At 37.0% G+C, this 25,296-nt stretch overlaps 1 protein-coding gene across 1 annotated transcript in view; it reads right to left on the reverse strand.

Annotated features, from left to right (window-relative positions):
* Positions 1–25,296, reverse strand: part of LOC125232731 (fibropellin-1-like) — a 557,970-nt gene that overhangs the window by 11,735 nt on the left and 520,939 nt on the right. The window contains exons 3-5 of the mRNA XM_048138489.1: positions 5,276–5,475; positions 4,041–4,142; positions 809–891 (exon numbers count right to left, since the gene is read on the reverse strand). Of these exons, the coding sequence (XP_047994446.1) occupies positions 809–891; positions 4,041–4,142; positions 5,276–5,475 (385 nt within the window). The remainder of the gene's footprint in view (positions 1–808; positions 892–4,040; positions 4,143–5,275; positions 5,476–25,296) is intronic.

Below are 25,296 nucleotides of genomic sequence, written 5' to 3' on the forward strand. Positions count from 1 at the left end.
CTTTATTGTACAGAACAAATTACATGTACAGAGAATAATTATAACGGTTATGTACAAAGGCGAGCTTATCCCTTTAAGGGATCTCTTCCAGCTAACCTTAGAATAACTGAGAGAGGAAAATAGATGATAGACAAACAACTAAAGTGCATCGTGTGCAAAGTGTGTGTGTCTGTTTGTTTGTCCGTCTTTCACGGCAAAACGGAGCGACAAATGGACGTGATTTTATGTGGAGATAGTTGAAGGGATGGAGAGTGACATAGGCTACTTTTGGTCTCTTTCTAACGCGAGCAAAGCCGCGGGAAAAAGCTAGTACTTCTATAAAGTAAAGTCGTTCACCCATATTATTGTATTTTTTTTTACAAGAAAGCGCCAATCATTGGATGTGGCTAAATTATATTATAATTTAATATAATATACATATATGAAATTTACATTACTAATGAGTAAATCCACACTGAGAGAAAATACAACCAGTTTTCATGTTCGTTCAACAAGTTTTTTGGTTAAAATAGCGCCTACGTGCTCTTTGGTTCAAACAACAAGCTACTTGTCATTTGAATCGGCAATATATTTGAATCAACAAGTCGATTTTATACGTTTGGCTGATTCAAACGGATAAACCGCAACAAGTCGAACTTGTTAAATTCACAATGCAAATTTCTCTCAGTGCATGTTCATTGAAAAGCCTAACGGGGCGTGTAAATGCGCTTACTTGTGACAACCCTTCAGAAGAATCGGTGTAGGTTAACCACAAATTCTGTTGAGGAACATATAATTAATTGTACCCACAATGTAGGGTAACACATACCTGGTGCGGAATTTTGAGATTCACAAAAATCGCCGGTGAAGCCCGGCGTACACGCGCAGCTTACTGCAGCCGGCCCCATTTGACTGCGGACATATAGTATTAAATATATTATAAGAACATAATAGTAAACAAAAAAAAAAAACACAAATCTATTAACAAATTATAACTAGGGAGGAGCCCGGAATGTAATCGAAAAAATATTAAAACATCCATCTGCAGGGCATGCTTATCACTTATAGACGTGGATAAGACACCTGCCACTCTCACACTGACATACGTGACGGATACTTTATCTTTTACCACGTAGATGTAAACGTGAAACTCACCACGTAGATGAGTAATAAAATTGCAAGCATCATAGGGCCGCTGGGCTCTCGGCCTACTAGTAAACTGAATTAAAAACCAATCATGCCCAAATAAACCGATTATATCTCAAAATAATACAATTATTTCTCAAGCCCCGACTGCTATATTCACAATTAGTTGCATAAAATATCGAAAATAATAATACGCATCGCAAATGTTTAGGTACATACTTAATTACGAGTTTACGAGTTCGTGTTATATTTTCAACACGAATGAGACTTGGTTTTACATCTACATAAAAAGAAGAGCAGCAACAATGATTTAAATCTCGGACGCGTAGGTTTTGAGCTGCAATCTTTTGCAGGCGCGTGTAGGTATACTCAGGGTACGTAGCCGAATGGCACAAACGCTCACGAAACGAAACGCTCGAAGACATCTAATCTATCTCTATCGCTCTTGCGTATTGGCAAGACAGAGCCAGACTATCTGTCGCGGCGTTTCGTTTTTGGTTCGTGTCGCAAAAATGCCATTCGGCTACGGCACCTGGCCCCGTAGCCGAATGGCATTTCTCCGACGCCAAACGAAAGCGATACGCCGCTGGCTCTGTCGCGCCAATCCGCAAGCGCGATAGAGATAGATATCTACTAGCGCTTCGTTTCGTGAGCGTTTCGTGAGCGATTGTGCCATTCGGCTAGCCACCCAGGCCCCGTAGCCGAATGGCATTTCTCCGACGCCAAACGAAAGCGATACGCCGCTGGCTCTGTCGCGCCAATACGCAAGCGCGATAGAGATAGATATCTACTAGCGCTTCGTTTCGTGAGCGTTTCGTGAGCGATTGTGCCATTCGGCTAGCCACTCTGTTTATGTTGTAAGCATAGATTTAGAATTGTTAAACTAGATTGTGGAATTACATTTTTTACCATACTAAATTGAACCTTATTACTGAGACAGAAAGGTGATCGTATCAGACTAGCGAAAACGGTCCACATGAGAGGGCATTGTTTGGGCTGGTGTCCCTCTCGCACGTGTACGTGGTCTAATGGAATGGTAAAGTAGCGTGGTAGGAGTTGTACATTACATATGTACATCACTGGCATAAATATGTGATGATTTATGGTTTCTATACCTTGTCACATTAACGTCTTGTTTGAAATATTATACGAAATTGTCAAACGATTAAAAGCGTTAAGATACAGAAATCATCTCTTATTTATGCCGGTGACTGTACTACATCTACATCCAAGGATTGCCCAAACGACATACAGCTGCATAACATATTTTTTAAGGCATACAAGCCATACAACATTACTGGAGAACTTAGCTTTGCCTTTTCTATTACAAAGAGAGAAAAATATTTGGCAGCTCAATTGGTTAAGAGTAGTTAGTTGCCCTGTGTGCAAAATAAAAAAAATAACGTTGGTTCCAGAAGCGTATTTTTTCTTCAGTCCTCGCTGGGCTAAGCCATGTACTTGCTCGTAGTTTACTATAAAAATTTGTTGTCTAAGCGAAATTTATAGCGTCAGATCTAAATAGAGAATTTTGATTGGTATTTCGTAATACCTTTGTTCCGGCTGTTGTACGGGTTTGTACCTTTATTTAATTACTTGAGGTCGGTAAGACAAAATTGATAAACTGAATTAACATTGTTAATGAGGTTACCATAGTAGTAGTATTTTTATCTGTATATTACCTGACTTTATAACTTCTTATATTATTTTATTGTTATATTCAAACTAGGATTTCGATATATTTTAAAGAGTTGGCAAATAATTATAATTTCATTATTTTGATGCCAATAAATCAAAGATTTTATAATTAAAAAATACCCTTAATTGGGTATTAGTAGATTTAGTAGAAACTTTGAAACTTGACTGGTATCCCCAATGTATAACAGTGATGACGTCACTGAATAATGTTGACATTGTCAGTAAGTGCGAGAGGGACACCAGCCCAAACAATGACCTCTCATGTGGACACACTTTTTGACCTAACTACTCATTCTGGTTTAACTGTAATTCTGTGGTTGTAAGTAAATAATGTGAAGGCATAATTTTATTGCGTCTCTTGTGTTTGCTCGTTGAAGTCGAATTTTATTGATATTAAGAATCGTTAATCAATAGCCTCAAGTAAGATTTAAAGCATCACGTAAGACTTACCTACGTGATGCTTTTAGTGGTTTTAGTGTGATATTAATTAGTAACATTTAAGTTTTGAATCATATAATAATCAAGGGTAAGAATTATAATTCGACTCAAGTAATTAACTGATAGCCAAGTTTACAATAAGTAAAACATAGGTACAGTCAAGTGTAAAAATATGGGTGCGTACAACTTATCAAAAATATGTCCCATAGCACTTTATGTTGGCGGAATAAGGTCTCGGTACATATTTTTGAGCGGATACAATCGATACGTATTTTTGCACTTGACTGTACATAATATTATGATCAAGTTTGCAAAGTTTTCCTCTCATACTGACGTAGGTATCGTACTCCGACAAACAAACAACAAAACGACAACCGCCTGACAAATTCTACAGTTCGATTACTCAACTCGCTACGTTTAATAACATCCAACTCAATTATTCATTGTCAGTTGAACAATTGGCAAAACTCAAGCAACGCTCGGAGACGCCGCTATGAAGTTCTCCGGCGTTGACGCCCCCGAGACTCAGCATAAAATGTAGTCTAAATAGGACGGAACCACTTCAGAATAATATGCATTTAACTTGTAACGAGCGAAAGTTTCTCAACAAATATCGAGGTTCCCGCGAAATAGCGCCGCGGTCCGCGCGGAATTCGTTATACTGAGGAAATTGCACAACATTAAAGGAAACGAGCGACCGCTTCTCGTTTAAATGAATGCAGTGAGAAAACGGAAATGTATAATTCAGGGCACCGAGACAGTAGTTATTAAATGTATGTTACCTGCAGGTTCCGCCGTTTTTGCACATGTTGGTCCGCGGGCAGAGGGGGCCGACACCGCAGTCCGCACCGGAGTAGCCCTCGAAACACGCGCAGAAAAACTCCCTGCCGAGCGGAAAATATTGCGAGCTGAGCAATAAATTTGGTAAAATACCCGCGTTGAAATGCCCGCTGCGACGCGATATGAGAGAGCACATTTTAACCGTGCACGAATTTGTAAACAGTGAATGATGCCACTATATTCCCGCCACTAGATCAGGGTGCGTGTCATCGGCTCGTGGCCGTTTTGTTCGGCTTCGCACTAAATTTTCACACTCTATTGATCGCGATAATAGGTTTTCGAGTGGGAATTTCGCTGAAATATTTGTATCCTTTAAAACTGCCGATTTATTCCAGTGATTTTATGCCTACCTACTGCGAAAAATATTGACCTATTTTTTCATCCCTGATATGCCATTTAGGAAAAGTATTTATCGGGTTTGTAACTGTCTATAACATAATTATACTTCAAACACGAAAAAACAGATTACGGCTTACGGCTACTCGTAACTTAATATCTAGGAATTAAGATGGTTACTCTCATTTCAAGAAACTGGAGTCAGAGTTAGCTTCTCAATTAATTATCTCTCAGCTCGTCTGCTTCATTTTCAGAATAGTGTTATTAGAGCAAGTGCTTCTGGCAACTTATACAATCGGTTAGTAGGATTATCCTATTAGTTATCTTGAACTAAATTACTTTAACTTCAGTACTGCTAAACTTCAGAATGGTTTTATTTCTGTCTCCATTCATCGACTCACGCACAATTTTTTTCAGCAACTCTCATGGCCAACAGAGCTCTGTGACAAATTTAATTTAATTATTTTAAAATTAACATACAATTTCTTTGTATAAACAGTGATATTACTTAATCTACCAACATGATAAGTTATGTTATGTCCATATTATGGAGAGCACTCTCTTATGGGAGGAACAGTTGTAAAAGTACCGAACTATAAATAACAGTTGCAGACGAGGTCAGATTGTCTTAGACCAACTTGTACCAATCTCTTAACCCAGGGTTAGAGGGCTAACCCTCCATTTTCGTTGGTGCAAGTGGCCCATATTGGTCATGGCTTGGATAGCAATGTCTTAGCGCAGTTAGCAAAGGAGCAGGCCAAGCGGCTCGGCGAATCCATGAGTGGTGTATGCCACATGATTCAATATTGGATCCGAACACCGACAGAGGTAACCAGCTCACCTGTAGTCATGACTCGCGTAGCAGTGCCCAAGAAGACGGCACTCGATAGCGCTGCAGGAGTGTGGTCCCGGCGAGTCTGCAGGGCCACGTATGGCGTATGTCATGTTGAACCCGAACACAGACAGCAGCCCTAGAGCCCGCAGCTGCGTTCCCTCCAGCCTGTTCAGCTTAAGCTCCACTACGAGGACTGGGCTGTTGATCTGAAACAAAAATAAGTTTTGGTTATTATTTATTTTATCCAACATCTTATAGATTCTACGATGTACAAATGTTAGCGCGATGTAGGATATTATCCGGTTGTAACAGCGCTATCTACCAGGATATTGGGTAAACTCATCAAAGTTTTTTTTTTTTGATATGGGTTTCACTGAGCCGGCGGTTAAACGCCCTTTGCTCGATAATTGGGCTGGGCTCCTATGCACACAAATAGGGCTAAAACAACAGTTTTAACATCTTATAGATTCTACGATGCACAAACGTTAGCGCGATGTAGGATATTCTCCGGTTGTAACAGCGCCATCTACCAGGATATTGGGTAAACTCATCAAAGTGGAACAATTTTTAACATCTTATAGTTTGTACGATGCACAAACGTTAGCGCGATGTAGGATATTCTCCGGTTGTAACAGCGCCATCTACCAGGATATAGGGCAAACTCATCATAGTACTACAACAATTTTAACATCTTATAGATTCTACGATACACAAACGTTAGCGCGATGTAGGATATTCTCCGGTTGTAACAGCGTCATCTTCCAGGATATTGGGTAAACCCATCAAAATACAACAATTTTAACATGGTAAGTAAGAAAGGAGGAGGAAAAATACAGAATGGAAGAATAGAAAACTCATTAACCCTTCGAGTCCCAGCGACATCATATGATGTCAGTAAAATATAAGTAAATACATATAGATGCTTGGGGCTCGAAGGGTTAAAGTATAAGTTTAACATCTTATAGATTCTACGATGTACAAACGTTAGCGCGATGTAGGATAATCTCCGGTTGTAACAGCGCCATCTACCAGGATATTGGGTAAACTCATCGAAGTAGAACAATTTTTAAAATCTTGTAGTTTAACTACGATGCACGCACAAACGTTAGCGCGATGTAGGATATTCTCCAGATGTAACAACGCCATCTACCAGGATATTTTATAAACTCATCAAAGTATAAGCCAACTTCCTATTCTTCTAAAACCAGTGACATAAAGTTAATTCCTCGTGTATAGGGCAAAAAATTGTGTTTCACTCGTTGGCAAAATTTGCTTATCTTTTGTGCCTTGAAACCTTCGTAACTCGCAACGCTCAAGAACTTTCACTTTTCGAACTCGCTACGCTCGGGCATCATTTGAACATATATTAGCACTAGATGTTAAACAACTAACCCTTGTAAAACAAATAACTATTATTAATATTGTGTGACAATCATGGCGTAGGGATGTGACGACCCCATCGCCCATTGGTTTTACCAGTGCAATCAGTCAACGCAGGGCAGCTTGTGGCGAGCTGTTGGGGAACAGCGACCCCACGTACCTGAGTGCTCCTGGGGAGTTCTGTTACCCGTAAGGCGGGTGGGTGGGACAGTACTCTCTACCTCTGGCTTGCCTTGGCTGGCCGTCCAGAGTGGATTCGTTAGGGCTACATGCCCCAGGGGTGGAAGTGAAAATTTGCATAAGACGCGAGTTGGTACAGTGGCTTAACAGCCACTGGGCAGAAAGCGGTGTACACCTCTCGACACCCTTGAGTTCTCACACCGGTGTTGCCCTTGAGCCATCTTGGATGTCGCTTTTTGTGGGGGCCCATCTTGTGGGGACGAGTCACCGTCTGCCGGAAATAAAATTGGATACCGTTTTATTAGGCAGGCGTCCGGTTTTTTATCCATAGCCCAGTATTTAGTCCATCACTTTCATCAAAATAAACCAGTTCATTTTAGATTCCATTAACTCTCAAATAGTCCTTACACCCTGGCGGGTGTTGCCTCTGCGTGTGTCCCATGATACGGGCAAGGGCAACATCCGCTCGGTGTACCCCTTACATTTCATTAAAGTGTCGAAAGGGCCTCTACGCGTTGGCTTCGGCCCCGCGCACGCCTCCCAAAGGTCCGGAATACCATTGTTCCGTGATGGGAAAGACATACAAAATATTATGATTGTCACACAATAAATGCTTATCGAGTACTAATTAGATGAACAATAAAGATCACGTAGCGAATAAAGAACTCAACAAAACACTGTTTGTGTAAAATACACATGAGAGACACGAAAGTTTTCCGTTCCTTCCTTATTCAAATCAGAGCTTTCCGGTAAGCTTCAGCACTAAGAAAGTAAGGGAACATAAGTCCGCGCCGGACTCTAAGAAATGTGCTGTCGAATTATTTATGAAGTTATTCCTTCAGCTGTCTCCTGGCGACTTCTCAACTAAGAATTACGGACTTCCAAGTAAATGGGATTTGGCCGTCATCCAAAAACACAAATTATTGTTTTTTCTTTCCCTCCGCTAGCTGTAAGGCGAGCTGTATAAGTAGCTTCGTTAGTAGAATAATGTGACGTAACGAGTTACCATTTACGTCGCTTCTGTCGACACTGTTCCGCTTTTATGTTTTTTCCTGTGATTGTAAGGGAGCGACTGTCATTTCATCCAACCTAAGGAAAATAAAATGAAAAATCGTCCCATTTGCCGTTTATGATTTTATTAGGAGGGACGTGAAAGAGCCGGTTTCTTTCTTTAATTGAGGTAAAATCTGCGTTGTAAAAAATGACAACTGGTTTTGAAGTTAATTGTATTACGAAATTAATGAAAATATTACGCAAAGGCTGTCAAGGCGTCAACGCTTTTAGTTTCCCACGCTACCTGCGCCCTGCGCATAACTAAGTAGGTACTCGTAATTTTGATAATTTTGATTTCGTAAAAAGCGGTCAACAACTCTAGCAGTATATCAATACATTCAGCAAATCTTACAGATACTTGACTCAAAACAATATGCCATAGGAATATTACTCGATATGATAAAGGCATACGATAAAGTGCAATATAATATCCTGCTATCAAAATTGTATGGTATAGGAATACGTGGAAATGCGCACAAATGGCTTGCGACATATTTACGGAACAGAGAACAACTTGTAGAGCTGGAGCATTTTGATTTCGAATCGGGTGAAATAAAAAACATACAGTCCGACTTAAGAACAACAAACGCATCAATACCGCAGGGAAGTGTTATCGGTTGTCTCCTTTTTCTAGTTTATATCAACGACTTACCAAAAATCATTGAAAATCATTGCGTACTTTTTGCCGACGATATCTCTATCTTAACACCTTATAACAACACTTCCGACCTAAATTCTGAAATAAACAACATCTTAACAAAAGTAACCAAGTGGCTAACCGACCACAACTTAGAAATAAACTTTTCAAAAACTAAACTTATGTCATTTCATCCACATCAAAAAGATCCCCTAAACATATCATACAGCTATAATAATACCCCATTGGAAGTTGTTGATGAATTTACATTACTCGGGATAGTAAATAGATAAGCACATCTGCTGGAAACCACATATAAAAAATATTAAGAGTAAAATATCAAAATTTGTTTACGCCTTGAAAGAAATTAAAAAAACGACCGACTTCACAACTGCACTTCAGACCTATTACTCATATGCCTATAACTGGTTAAGCTACGGTGTAATTTTATGGGCAAATAGTACGGACGCACCGAGCCTATTTATTCTTCAAAAAAAACTTACCCGAATTTTAGTTAATGATCAAGAAATGAACAGCTGCAAACCCTACTTTAGAGAACATAATATTCTAACTCTTCCTTCTATTTATATTCTAGAAATGTGCAAATTCGTTAGGAACTACCCCGGACTATATACTAAACGGGAAGATGTAACAAAAAACCGTTCTATGCGTTACAAAAACAGACTTTTACTTCCAGCGTCAAAATTGAAGATGTTTTCAACTGGTCCCTTTGTCATGTCAATAAAAATATATAATAAATTGCCAGACAAAATAAAAGAGGAAACTACTGAAACAGCGTTTCTCCGCAAACTGAAAAATTTACTAATTAGCAAATGTTATTATACTTTAAATGAATATTTAAATGATGAATTTAGCGATATTTAGAAATATTATAGCAATGTACAAATTTATACTTAAGTCTAATTATAAGTGCCTTTCTCACTATATCTTGCTGCGCCCAACAGGGTACATAATGCGATCTGTATAAATATTATATGCCAACTGTGTAACCATTATGTGCAATAAATGATTGAGTATTGAGATTGAGTATTGAGTATAATTGGATTGAACAATTCCAATAGGATAATCCGGGTTCTATTTCTATTCCGGGTTCTATTTCTAACAGTAGACGTAATCATTAGATCAAATTAATCCTTATACAGGGTGAAATCGGATACGTGACCAGAAGTGGCATGACATAATCGAGCAATTAAGTGAGATTCCAATAACATACTCGTAGGTTAGCAGATGATTAGATGCAGTATGCTTAATTTTATAATTTGCATCATCAACTAATATTATGTAAACAGTTTGGTACTTCTACAATAAAATATACGATTGTTCACCTCACCGATATATATGCCTCAAGTGTCGACAGCGTTAGTGGCATAACTATAGGAGGGTGAGACTTTCAATTGGGAGGAATCTGATTTTAAAATAGGGCAACCAAAATTTGGGAAACAACTAAGAACAAAATTAGCATTTGTGTCTTGTTACTATTAATAAATTTCTAATTACGTCTCGTTACATTTTGGAAACAGATATATTATTATTCAAAATACCCAGATCCAGAATTAAAAAAAGGTGAACTAAAAAAACATGACCTTCGTAGATTCATTGTGGGATTTCGTACATTCACAATCAGATCAATGTTTTTATTAAGATTGATGTAAAGTTTCACATGCATAATATTTAGTGGAAGCTTTTAAACATGTACTGCTTCAATAACGTCACGCGTCATCTAAAGGTGCAAGTCTATTTACAAAACTATATAAAACCCAATGGGCTTGTTACTGGTAAAAGTGGTAACTCTCTGTGAAAAATTGAGTAACGCATTTGAACGCTCCAATCGCGACAGCACGGTGGCTTAATTTATCAAAGAAAATTGACAGTGGCATTGTCTGTTTCTGCAACTTGCATTTTACAATAGGGAAAATTACCTACGGCAATATTCTGTCGACAGAGTGCAGCACGGGTGTGTAATGATTGGTATAACTTTTTTTCATATAGTAACATTTGATATAACAACATTTGGTATATATTTAAAGGATATAATCACTCATTTGACATAATTAACATTTGGTATAACCACAAAATATCTACTTTTATTTTGTATAATCTTTATTTCGTATAACACTTATTTATAATAACCGTTATATGGTATAACTATCTATTGATATACGACTAGTATAATATAACTAGCAAACAGTATAAAACATTTCATGAGCTAATTTTATTCTTTTTTGAAGGGATCACAGTTCTAACCTAACCTAACCTACTTTTCTGATAGCAGTACATATGTTTAAGGGTCACAGTTCTAACCTAACCTATTTTTCTGGTAGCAGCGCGTTGTGTGTAGGGATCACAGTTCTAACCTAATTTACTTTTCTGGTAAATGATGGATTTAATTTATTGTACAATTTTTTTTTGTTCTAACTGTGTTTAGAAAGAATTTGTGTTATATAATTTATTTATTATAGGAAATAACCATTATACTCAAAGTATGTTATGATAAATGTTATTCGAAAAAATGATCATTATATTAAATAAGAATTATACAATTTGTTAGTATATTATTTGTTTATTATGTTTTAATAATTATATGAAATGGTCGGCACTGAAGCTTTAGTAGTTTCATGTGCTCTGCCTACCCCTTTATCGGATACAGGCGTGATTGTATGTATGTATGTATGTATGTATGAAATGGTCGTTATAACGACTAAAATTATATCAAAAAAAGTTATATCGATCGATACGCACCCGTGCAGCACTAACACACATACTAAACCATGGAAAAACTCTTACTACTTTTACATACAGTTTTTTGGTAGCTTAAACAGTTTTTTGAGACATTTTCGCTATGAAAATGACGCATCAAATAACTTTGCTTTTAAAAAAATCACTTTGCTTTTAAAAAATCTACCGTGAACCACGTTCAATATGTTGTTTTTCTTTTGGCACATTTTTCATGTTCAAATTTACTTGTGCGACAAAGGGACAGCTCGTTGAACACGATTCTCATTAGTATCCTGATAATTTGCTTTCTCTGTGTCGACTTTTAAATATGTACATAATAGAATATATAGCACAACTTTATTTTTCACAACAGGAATAATGAGAGCGCTTAAATTACTCAAAAGGGTAAGAAGAGCAAGTGATAAGTTACGCTGCATGTGCCATGCTCGCATATCATCGAGTCAAAGTAGTTGCTATAATTACCAAAGTTACCGCAAGTCGCGATGACGCAGCTTATGCCTAAGCAAGATGCCGAAACAATTTGTACGAATTATCCTCTTTGGTGTACATAATGGCGTAAGCCCGGCGATTCCTTTATTGCGAAGTGCGTACCCATATGAAATTATCCGATTTAGTTTAGGCTGGTAAACTTGAGAGGCTTACGAAGTTTATCCGATATAAGTGGGTGGTAAAATATTTCCAGCGTGTAATAGATATTTATAAGTGAATAAATGGGACAATCTGTAAAAATCAATCCAAATAGTTTCAGAGTACCTAAGCTAATGAGCTTTTTTATACTAAGGTTTTTTTATACTATAATTAAATTATACAATTTAGTCACAAATTACTGTCGATCTCGATTTCTTTCGACAAAAAAATTAATTGACAGCCAAGCTGTGGCCAAGCTTATATCATATTATATATGTACAAGTACGTTAAAGTAGGTTTTGTACATACATAAGTAAAACATTTTGTACATTTTTGTCATCCTGATCTACTAAGTTATAAATATTTAATCGGGGTCGAAATAATTTCTCTATTCTACTATACCTAGATTTCACAGAAACTGTTACTAAAATTATAATTAATGTATGTTATGCTGCAGTACACTTTTTAGGTCGAAAGCCGATGAGAAAATTGCGAAAGCTCCGTGTTGAAGCCAAGTCCAAGGTAAGGATTAAGATAATATTGTGCAAAAATGGTTGGGCTTACGTTGAAAGAGGACGACCTGTGAAATCGCCTTTTAATACAAATGTTGGCCTGATTTTCCTCCCTGAACATCAAACATTATTGCAAATGTTTTGAAATAATGTTATTATTGTGGTGACGGGTGAAGAATTTCACCACCCCCTTTCTTCCCGTGGGTGTCGTAGAAGTCGACTGTGGGACATGGGTTAAATTGTGGCGTAGGCGAGAGGCTGGCAACCTGTCACTGCAATGTCACAATTTGGATTTCTTTCAACCCCTTTTTGTCAAGAGTGGCACTGAAACTTAGTAGTTCAAGTGCTTTGCCTACCCCTTTATGGGATACAGGCAGCGATTGTTAATATACCTAGATGTCTAAAGAGTTTGTTTACAAAAAGAATATGCCGTACTGTTTTGTAATATCATGTGCTAGTCGTTCCAACAAATACGGAGAAAAATATGGGATTAAGTTTCATGTCTAATTTGGCGAGGATTATAAATATCATAATTATTTCGATTTATTTTGTACGAGCTATTTTTGTATGGGGATGATGTTATGCAATATTTTTAATAGCCATTGGTATTTAAAAACTTTCATTTTTGTATAATTTTATTCGGAGCGTTTCTCCCCGGCACTGTTTTACTAATTAAATGCCTACAATATGCCGGTAGATATTACTAAATTCTCATTTCTATGCTACTGGCATAAGTCAATTTTTTATTCCAATGCCAGCGGTATAGGGATATGAAGTTTTTAAACACATCTGCCAAGCAAGTGTGGTTGCGCGATAAATGATAAAACATCTGACCGTCCCCCCTAAATATATAGTGCGATAGGGACGGCCAGATGTTTTATTATTTATCGCGCCACCATGCTTGCCTGCCTGCTGTGTGGCCGACATAGGCCAGTAAACTTGTTTAAACACATGTACGTGTCAGTGGCATAGGAGTTCGATTATTTTGATCACAGACCTTGTGTCACCGGCATAGTGGTTTAAATGGCCAATCTGAACACATTCGTGGACACGTATGGTATAGCATACGCGTAGTCATTTGTTTCTTTTGGTCTATGATAGATGACGTGACTATTAAGCGTCCCTGAACGTGTTAATTTAGAAGGTTGTAGAATAGAAATAGACGTGACCTGTGGTCCGGTGTCAGTACGGCGTATTATGATTTTGGAAGCACTTTTCGGCTGACATTTTGTTTGAAAGTAGTGTTCTATGTTATTATCTTTCGGTGGCGACATCTAAGTAATTACATATTTAAGGGCCGGTTTTTCAGTCGCCAGATAAATATATCTACCAGATAAAGCTATCACTATCCTTTTCATCACACGTGTAAATGACAATGACAGCTAACATTTATCTGTCAGATATTATTTATCTGGCGATTGAAAAACCAGCCCTAAAAAGGTAAAATTTATAAAATGAAAGCCTGCGTTGAACACCTGTTACCAATAGATGGCAATTGACAACAACCTGAACGTGACTATACATTGATATACAGATATAAATTGAATTTATCTAGCCATAAAAATACTTATTATAGCGGAATACGTATACGACATAATTAATATTTTCATATGTAGGTTGTTACTTCATAACAACAAATTAATTATGTAGTTATTTTTTAATTTGCATAAAATTAAAATTATTTTTGCTTGGTTCTTTAATGTATGACATAAACTCATCCCTTTTCGTGTCAAATTTTAGTCAAATATGAACCGCGAATTCTTAGCTGCCAGTACGTACAGCAAGAAGGTTATTAGCCGAATAAAATCGCTGATTGGTAGTTAGTGACATTATATGCATTTCGGCTACACTTATCTGTGTGCATTAGTATAAAAGAGATGACTATTGTTTTGTTTACCAGTTTTGATTACAGGGCCTGTAAACGTATTGTCTTGTGTAAATGTAGGCGTAAATGTGTATGTGTGCTAAACGGTGCCAAGAATTTGAACGGTAATGTTCTTAAAGGCGGCTTCCATGTTTATCTTACTTCGTTGGATACAGGAGTGATTATATTTATGTATGTATGTATTGTATGTATGTTATGTATAACAACTGTAATAATAAAAACAAACCTTTGACTAGCCAGCTTGGAATCACTTGTACAGTCATGTCTAGGTCTACTAAATTGTCTGATAATGAAAAAATATGCGTAGGTATAAAGTTGCTCAAAAATATGTCCCACATACGAACTATCGACTATTCCATAATATCAACATCTAAGGAGGAAACGGAGGTCTACGCTTGTGTGTAGAATCTGTCGTCTCCTTTCCTCTTAAGCTGCCAACGATTAACATTCCTCACCTGGAAATGTACCGGTAAGCCCGGCTTAACGTGATTTATAATATTACTAGCCGCAGCTGCGAGGAGTCATTCTTTTTCTATATCAATCAAATAGCAGGTTTCATATGTTTTTTGCTGGAGATATAAGTACCTACCTAAATTGTACAATATATGGTATGGAACGTTTAGTCTACTTGAGAGCTGATACAAATGGATTGAAACATGAATTTCCAACCCAGAGAGCTAACTAAGCCTTATTGGGATTAGGCTGTTCACCAAAAAGCGACCGGTTAATATCATATGCCATTTCGTATCCCAAAAACTCATTGGTAAAAGTTGGAGATGAAATTGCAACTGATTGAACGGATTGAAAGTCACACACTATTGTGCTTACGTGAGATTAGTATTATTATATTATATTAAAGCGAGAGATAACATACACTAGAGAATTTTCAGCGGGTACCACGGCGGTCGAGGTGGCGTAGAGGTAATCACGTCAGCCGCGATAGCTGGAGGCCCAGGTTCGATTCCCGGCTTCGCCATGAATGGAATCAGTCGCTTTTTCTTTGGTATATGATATCTATTTCAGTTTATAAGGAAAAGCAAGGTCAAAAAACAATCAACCTTACCCCAAAAAAGATTAGCACAGCAAACAACCGGGGTGCTTCAAATGTGAATTATATTCGAAGCCAAATGAAGCGCCGGCACGATAATGGCCGAAAGCGGTCTGACGCGAAATTGCGGCTCCTCTTTGCATTTATAGCACCGAAAATGAAAGATCGCGGATGAAAAATAGAAGGTGAATACCCGGGAGTTAGCTTTGCGTGGACTGCTGGAGTTATTAGATTCCAATACCAGAATTATATTGAAATAATAGTGTTTCCAGAACATTCAGTGGTTTCAGTTTTATCTTTCAGCTTCTTTCAAGGGAATGTGGTAAATAAATGGAAGCCTGACCTGAGCGAAATTTTAAAAGAATATATAGGTAATTATATTATGCAATCTAATTATAGTTAAAAGACACATGTTTAAAAACCTATATCTTGCTATGGGTGTTCAGCACACATACATCATATAAATTTTAGGCCCAAAATCAAATTTACTGAACATTATTCTTTAACGACACGTTAGCTAAGGCCAGTGCGGGCAAGACCGGTATTTGAAATAAAACTCGACAGTTAAAGTAGTCCGGAGTAATCCGCATCGTCCTAACAAATATTATATTATTTTTACAAAGCTGTTATAATACTTTATCTTGTATCTTAACTTTATTAGCTCTAATAGATCAGATATATAGAATAGAATTTAGGCTTTGTGAGGACAACTAAAAACAGCAATAAGTAAATGTCCAATGTCAAAATGAAAAGCAAGAGATTACGCAACTTTTGTAGCCCGGGGCTCGTCTCGTAGTTCCAGAAAAGGTTAATAATGTTTCACCTCCGTCTACTACTTGTATTAATTAAGGTAGTATTTAATTAACAAGCGTCCGTTCCGGCGGCTGACATAGCACTTCCTGACCTTTGGCTAAATTCGGAAACATTATTTCCACTCAAAATGTTTCACCCGTATTTTTCTTTTACTTCTTAATTCTTTACTTCTTACGAAGCACGCCAAGGTGTTTGGTGGAAAGAAGGATTGTAGGTAATACAGATATCAAACTTCAGAATAGAACGGAATTATTATTGAAGATCAGAAAATGAAACATTCTTGAAATATTATTGATTATAAACTGAAATAAATGTCATATACAAAGAAAAAATGACCAAGGCCTCCAAGTGTCCGATGCTGGATTCGAACCAGCGTACTCCGTTATAGCCACGGATGCTTCAAACCACTCGGCCAACCGGTCACGGCGGCAAGGGTCGAAATTTTCAAGTATATGACACAATTACCGAAGGCTTAAGGCGCCCCCTGCCATCTCTGAGGTAGAACCGGAACTAGTTCGACCTCCTAACTGAATCAAACCATGTGATTACGAGTTAGCGAAGAGAGATGGCGCCACCATATAGTTAAATAATAGTAGTGTGTCTACTAAAAACACAAATTAAAATATTTCCTATGAAATAATTTAATTTGGTCTTAGAGTGATATTATTGATTTTCTTTTAAACGAATGTTAGGTATACACCTCTCTAATATGCTCAAGGATAAATGATCTACATATTGCTTATACCTGGGTACATTATATATATTTAATTCTATATTTATAGTTTGTATGTAAGTTTATATTATAAGCTATATGTGTATGTGTACTTGTGTATTATATATTATATATATAGTATAATATATATCTTTTCTATGGAATTAGTTACATGGGTAATTTGATTTGTGTTTCATGCCACATCTCTAAATTTACAATCCTGCACTATCTAAAGTTTCTGTTTGATGCAATGGTTGACTGGTAGAGAATGCCTTAAGGCATTAAGTCCGCCATTTGTACAATTTTGAGTAGTGCAATAAAGTTTAAATAAATAATAAATAAATACTTTTAAGCTTTTACATGCGTAGACTTACATAAGCATAACACATTAATTAGGTTCTTATATGTCAGTAATTTGGAATTTGGATCAATTCTGTTAAATTGTTACCTTTAGCCAAATCAATCTATGTAACAAAAATAGAATAGAATAGAAATCATTTTTTCAGGCAACACATCAATAGGTACAAAATTCTATTCAATATACTCTATGGGTAAAAATAACACATAGGATAAAAAGTTGCACAAAGTAAAAAGTAGTGATAACGATGTGAGGCCTAAAATGGTCTCCGCACAGCATTGCAGCTGACACGGCTAGCGTCGTCAACGGCGCTGGTTTTCTGTGGAGTCAGATGACGGATGGATACCAGAATTTCCAATTTAAGTTTCATGAGTCAATCATAAATACAGTATTACAATATAGGACACATTTAACCACGTTTGCATCCCGCGGCCACGACACGAAATTATATAGAGGCAGTTTTTGTGTGCGCTTCGCAATGGCTATTCATTACTGCGCCCGCTTTGCGGATGTTAACGAGCGTGCACAAATACGAAACGCTTCATTTTCATAAAGAATTAAAACGCTTCAGCTGAGCTTTCGGGGCTGCGATAACCGGGCTGTACTAACGACCTGGCGGACTTTAATATCCTACTTTTATCTTATTCGGTGATCCTTAATATATACGCCGGTTGAAATATTTACCTAAAAACGCACAGTATAATTTATAGGTAATGCTAAGGTTAGCTAGGTTAATTTTACCCGTTTGAAACTTTTACCACCCCTTTTCCTCCCGTGTATTAGTGTTTCATTTTTCGAATCATTCGCTTGCTTGGGTATCTATAATTAGCACGAGCGGTTAAACATCAACTTTGCCCCGTTGTGAAACAATTAACTATTTTTTTTTCAACCCCTTAATTGCTATGAGTGGAGTGGCTCTGAAACGTGTTTCATGTGTTCTGCTTACCGTTTTGGGTAAGTTTATGTTATGTTTTATTTAAATATACTATAATATGTCTCGGCAGTTTATTGTTTTCTTTTTCCAACAGACCAATCGAAGCAGTTTTTTCCTGCGACTCTGACAAAATGAAAGAATTGTTTTGCAAATTAATTCGTGAAGCAATTTTAGAGGGTCTCAAAACTCCAGTTTTCCACGAAATTGAGTTTGTTGTCACTTTACTGACAATAAAACTTTTTAAAACGTGCGACTTTTAAATTGAAACCCAAACGAACGTAAATTCTTATTGTACAGTTTTACGTGTAAGAGCCGGATTAAGAAGAAAACTTTATGTAGAGAAAAATTATCGTAACCATATTTCATAAATTATTTTTACACATGAAATGGCAAGATACTTGAATTTGAGAATCGTATAGTTACGAGGAATAAGTGATTCGTCAAAAAATACCAAATTTTGGTATACCTACGCTTTCCTCTCTGACTGGACTGCTATAGCATCAAAGCAATTTTTACAAACCCAAAAAAATTACTCAAGATTTTTTTATTACAGCTTTTTTACGGCCATTTTTGTCCACAAGAGAGGAAAAGTATTTGAAAAAAAAAAAAAAATTGTTTCTTTAGCATGCTGAAGTGAGTGTTTTGAATTTTACTTATCTAATACGCGCTGGTACTGTTTGTTCATACTACGTCCTTGGGTTTACAGTTAACATCTAGTTTCCTCGTGTTGGCGTGGTAACGAAAATGTGTGTTCGCTCAGTGGTAAAATTTATTTCTCTTGCATTGAAACCATTGCGCTTTTTAGGGTTCCGTAGCCAAAATGGCAAAAACGGAACCCTTATAGTTTCGTCATGTCCGTCTGTCCGTCTGTCCGTCTGTCCGTCTGTCCGTCTGTCACAGCCGATTTACTCGGAAACTATAAGTACTACGGTGATGAAATTTGATGGGAATATGTGTTGTATGAACCGCTACAAAATTATGACACTAAATAGTAAAAAAAAGAATTGGGGGTGGGGCCCCCATACATGTAACTGAGGGATGAAAATTTTTTTTCGATGTACATACCCGTGTGGGGTATCAATGGAAAGGTCTTTTAAAATGATATAAAGTTTTCTAAAAAACATTTTTCTTAAAGTGAACGGTTTTTGAGATATCAGCTCTCAAAGTCGTAAAAAGTATGTCCCCCCCCCTCTATTTTTATAACTACGGGGTATAAAATTCTAAAAAAAATAGAGGTGATGCATGCTAATTAACTCTTTCAACGATTTTTGGTTTGATCAAAGTATCTCTTATAGTTTTTGAGATAGGTTGATTTAACTGTAATTTTGGTTAAGTTATTGGTTTATTATATTTGCTGCTACGGAACCCTTTGTGCGCGAGCCCGACTCGCACTTGGCCGGTTTTTCAAATATAGTTTTCTGTGTACGAGTAGCTCAGTAGCAACTATAATATAAAGTGCATTAGGGTAATCCCGAATGACAGAAATGCTCGAGTAATTTCGAAAGGGGAACCTTGATATTATGGAAATAATGGTGATTTTTATGCGACTTTCGTAATTACCCTAATGCACCTTACTTTGTTTAAGTATAATCGCAGAAAATTTGTACCTTTTGGATTTCGTAACGAAACTGAAAAGTAACGAAAGTGATGAATTTTGTAACGAAACTGATAAAATAAAAGCGTCCTGGCAGGCAATTATGGTCGCGCGATAAATGATAAAACATCTGGCCGTCCCTATCGCACTTACTAATAGTGCGATAGGGACGGCCTGATATTTTATCGTCTATCGCGCGACCATGCTACCCGTGCTGACTATGAAATAAATCAATATGGAAAAAAAATAATTCTCAGTTTCGTGACGTAACGAAATTATTAATTATCGAACCAACTATGTCACGCTCTGTGTTCTATCAACCAAACTTATTAAAAGTAAATGAACAAGATCCAAGTTAAATAAATGTCTGAGCCGAGATTACCCAAATTGAATTCTACGACAAACAAGCTTTCTCAGTTATTAGAAAATATTTATGCTTATTCACTCTGAGATGAAGAGTCTAGAACTCTAGATCTAATTTGATTCACTGCCAAGTTCTGAGCTGCATGTGATTTGATTAAAATTCAAAATTGAATGAAAGGTATACTTTTAGAACTAAGTATATGAAACTTAATTAAAATAGTTTGGTCAAATAATAAGTTATTTTAGATAGTTGCCTTCATTAGTGTGTGTCCTTAGTGTTGTTAGGTAATATAGCAAAAAATTCACTCTAATGATTCTGTTTTTGTTAATGAATAATGTTGAAAGTATTTTGGTATCTGGTATACTAGTCTGCCTATTTACCTATAATTTGTATATTTTTAATTAGGGTTGTGCCTGCTCGTTCACTGAAAAGATCGCTCCCAACTAGAACGATCTCCGAAGTGTATTAGTTCGTTCTTTTAGGACATTTAGTACAGTAGTACACCGAGAGAGCGAGAGACAAATTGTCCATAATGGCGTACAGTAACGCTCGCTCGTAATAGCCGAGAGTTGATCGGCCGTTTTCGCGCGCTCTCAGTCCGAGTCAGTCGGTTTGAGTTCGGTTGCGGTTGGATCACACGGATCGCTTTGCTGTCATTGTCATTGTCACTCCTTGACTCTTCGCTCCTTTCGCTCCCATTCTGTTGCGCGTGTGTGAGTGTACTAAATGTACTAGAGAGCAGAATCATTTGGGAGTAGTTCGGTCTAGTTCAGTGCAGGGAATCGTGTCTTTTGTACTTAATAGTACAAAAGACACTTAATAGTACTAATGTACATGTCCTACACAAGCCTATTTTTAATGTTAAAGGGCAAAGGGTGAATATCGCTGTATTAAAAGACGGAATCATCTTTGAAACAAACGCTATTACTAATATATCTTAAGTGTTATGTTATTACCTAAACTACAAATAATATTATATGAGCTATGTCTGAAATAAACAAATTTTTATTTTATTTTATAACTAAAGGCAAAGTTTAACGTCTATATTTTGACACCAATTTTATATTGCTTGTAATATTATAATATTTATAATAAATTGGTGCGAGTGAGACATACTGCAATGTTAACAATTCAAAGGCAGATTTGAAAAACTAGAATGCCGTTCACCATGTAAGTGCACTGGCAAAATGCTGATTGTATAAAACTGACGGTTGCTGGCCCGACGCCAGACACCGCTTGTTATATCCACGGTTCACTGAGCCCGTCCCTGTTCACAACCAATATAAATGTGACCACGATATCCATTACAAGTATAAGTAGACAGGGATCACATGTGTTCTGGTTTTGTGATGCTCTCTGGAAGGAATTACAGACTGGTTAATCTATGCCCCGTTGCCTCACATTTAAACTCGTGTTGAGGCTTGTATGTCGAATATACTCCTTGGCTATGAGTAGCCGCTCTGATTCCGGAAAATGGTAAATATATCTGGAAAATATTATTCCAAATGGAAATTCAGTACAGAAATATTCTTGTTTTGTTTTCAGAAACAACAGAAAGGTCTTTAATGGTTCAAGTTCAATGAGTGTCTAGGCATGTCACTGTCATTCATACATGTCATTCATATAGAGAGAGAATAAACTATCATCTTCTCGCTCTCACGTATGAAATTATTTATCTGTGTAATGCAAGTGCAATGGAACTACTAGGGTGGCACCACCTTTAAGAGTGCCTCCTCATTAACATCGTTTACTGCTTCGTCCACACATGCCTACGAGTAGTAAGAGTATACGAACACCCTTTAAGTATGAACAACCATAATATTATCTCGATATTTACTTTATAACAAAAAAGAGATTTGAGAGAGAGAGAGAGAGAGAGAGAGAGAGAGAGAGAGTGAGAGAGAGAGAGAGAGAGAGAGTTAAGAACGCCCTTTCCCGGCTTTCCCTATTACGTAGTCTTAGTAAATTCGGGCATTTTCCAAGTAAATTCCAAGTATTTTAATTTACTTTATATTTATAACACCCTAGACGTTCCTTTTTCAAAGAGAGCTTTGCCAAACTTATCTTATCTTTTATCTCATCAAAGTGAAGCTGGCTGAAAATTTCTGTAAATTACGTCCCAATCGACCTCATAATCGGAGCTGCGGGCTTTAAAAGGTCTTTTATTGTTTCTACTCTCGCAAATAATTTAACAAATTGACCCCAAATTATTTAACTGAACAAATGAATGAACGAGAACACGGTGAGGCGAAGTGTGATAATCGGATTTAGAGTAAATCGGTTGATTAAAAACATTTTCGTTGGTTGGGTAAACTTCATTTGCTATCGACCATCATTCGATGCGATTCGAAACAAATTGTGTAAAGAAAAATTTAGCTGTGTGCTATTATTAGTTCATAAAAATAAATAAATAATTTAGAAAGAAGCGTTCATAGGTAGTATCTTTGTAAAAATAAATATGAATTTAGATAGTTTCCACTTTTTACGCGTGTCTAATATACCTAAAACATTTGACGAATAACTAAGCCATTTTTTTCAAAGTTGTCCATGTCCACCCCACTTTTTTTATAACATATTTTTTTACGCGATTCATACTCAGAATCGCGAGGTCTTTCGATCCTGATAGGAGAAAAAAAATGTCCCAAGATTTCCATATATTTTTCAGACCTTCCATACCGTTACCGCCATACAAAATGTACGAAAAAATGGTAACGGAATGGGAAAAAAACCTTAGGACACTTTTTTTCTCCTATTAGGATTGAAAGAGCTCGCGATTCTGAGTGGAAACCACATAAAAAATTCCAAATACAAAAAAAGTGGCGTGGACAACTTTGAAAAAATGGCCCAACTAATAAGTGGTGTTGGAACACTTTTCACTTTTCAGTCCGGTTTGCTATCCTTCCAACCCTAAAGAACTAAATTTAGATTTTACGGGCTGACAATGAAGAACGGCCGTTAATTATGTAAAAGGTAACTAAGAGGGTAAGGGTAAGCTACATTACGTAAGGTTTTGTAGGTCTAGAACTTTGGTACTAGTTATTCTACGCGTTTACGTAATGTCGAACTACATATGTAATTGCGTAGTTATACGCCCACGCAGTACCTACGTATTTTAGAATATACTTAACATACCGATGTCAATATATAATTTGGGGTTACGAAAAGTTTCGTGATCCTGCTGTTAAATGTCGAGGAGAATTTTTAGCAAGGTACAGCGGGACAATTTCGATTCGCAATTGCAACTACACACACACTATTACTGTCACAATTTGGATTTCTTTCAACCCCATTTTTGGCACTGAAACTTAGTAGTCCATGTGCTCTGCCTACCCCTTTATGGGATGCAGGCGTGATTATATATATACGTATGTATGTAATTGCAACTAATCCATTTTTTCCTTGTTTGCATTATTACATAGAGTGTCCAGGCCAACCGGTTATATTTATGGCACGCGTGTTTAGTGGATACATGTGGAACTTAACTTAAATACCTAGGAGATCCTCTGAACTTACATAAGCTAAGTAAATACGCAGCCGACTGGGTGAAAAACTTAGATATTAACTTGTAACAAAAAATTCTAATCGATGTCATACGAAAAAAAAAGTCGAGATTGCTCCGCTGTACCTCAAATAATAGCTAAATTGTATGCAATTCCGTGCTCTCACTCGTTATGCTTTTTTCAGATTATGAATTCTTCAGATTGATCTGATTCAGACTGTGTAAGGTCGGCCTTAGTCCGTTTTCACATTATCCGATCCGGCATCGGATGTAGGAAGGATTTCAAAGGAAAAAAAATCAAAGATGGCGGTCCTACATACGATATCGGATCGGATAATGTGAAAACGCATTTACGCTATCCAGTTGGCCTAGCACATGATTGCCGCGAGAGTATGCCGCCGCGAGATAGACTACTTGTCCTTATGTCATTAATACAGTTAGAAGAAGACCTGTGATCTATCTCGCGGCGACATACTCTCGCGGCAATCATGTGCTAGACCTACAGTAACGTAATTCTAAAACGTCAAAGATTGGTGTAAGCGGCTCTAGAACTTCTCTAAAACAGTGTGTGAGTACGTGTGTGTTGTGTGTGCATGTGTGTGCTCCATCGTACAGAGTGTCCAACACATGTCGCCGCCAACAAATTAGCTAATTACGTTTTAACAGGTTTCGGGACGGAAGCGTTTCCCCTTTAAGAGGATACGGTAGCGAAAATGCTAAAATGGAAAGGAGCCCCCTTTCAACTTGGGAATTTTAGTTAAATATACAAGTGTTATTAACTAGATTTATCGAAAAAAAATTGTCCATTAAGAACAACTCAGTCAAAAGATATTTCAAAAAAATCTTTAAAATCGAGGTTCCGCTCTCGACTCTTTCCTCCTTCAAAACTTAATCAATCGGAACGAAATTTGAGAATCTGAATAACAATGAAATAATCTATGTCGGACCGTTTAGCTTTTTTGGTTAATTGTTACCATTCATGAGTATCACACCTTTTTTTGCGCCACAATGAAAAAGGCCGTTTTTGGAAATTTTTGATTGGCTCTAGAGTCTTTAAAAAGCAGAATATCAAAAAAATCAAAACGGTCCGACACAGATAAAAATAATAACAATCTGTATTGAAAAAATCATTGCTCTATCTTCAAAAACCAGAGAGGAAATAGTCGAGAGCGTTTGTATGGAGAATTGACCCCTACCGTATCGTCTTAACACCGCAGATTGAATCCGCGTTAAGTAAAGAATTAAACTTTGCTTACGTGTGTCATAGGGTAAACAGGGGCTGGTAATTGATGGTAAACTCCGAGAAACGTGTAATGACGGCTTTTATTTTGAATCAATTATGGACAGTCTTCGCTGTCCGGAGGTTTTCTGGAGGCTTATAATATAAATCTACTTATTGTTTACTGTTGCCTAGATCTGTTTATATTGTGGTAACGACGCGGGTAAAAATACGTGATCCTGAAACCGCTCTTAGCTTTTACATTTACGAGTATTTATGTCATTTAGTTTATGCTATGATTTATTAAATTAAATTGTCTTTTTGTATACCTAAAGAATACCTAAAATATTAAATTTACAACTTATACTTAGTCGATAGGAACCTATGTGATAACATAGGTTTTAGGTCAGTAGGTACTTCATCACCGATAAAAACCACAAATTCTAAGAATATCG

The sequence above is a fragment of the Leguminivora glycinivorella genome, chromosome 13 (assembly GCF_023078275.1).
Source record: "Leguminivora glycinivorella isolate SPB_JAAS2020 chromosome 13, LegGlyc_1.1, whole genome shotgun sequence".
Lineage (NCBI taxonomy): Eukaryota > Metazoa > Arthropoda > Insecta > Lepidoptera > Tortricidae > Leguminivora > Leguminivora glycinivorella.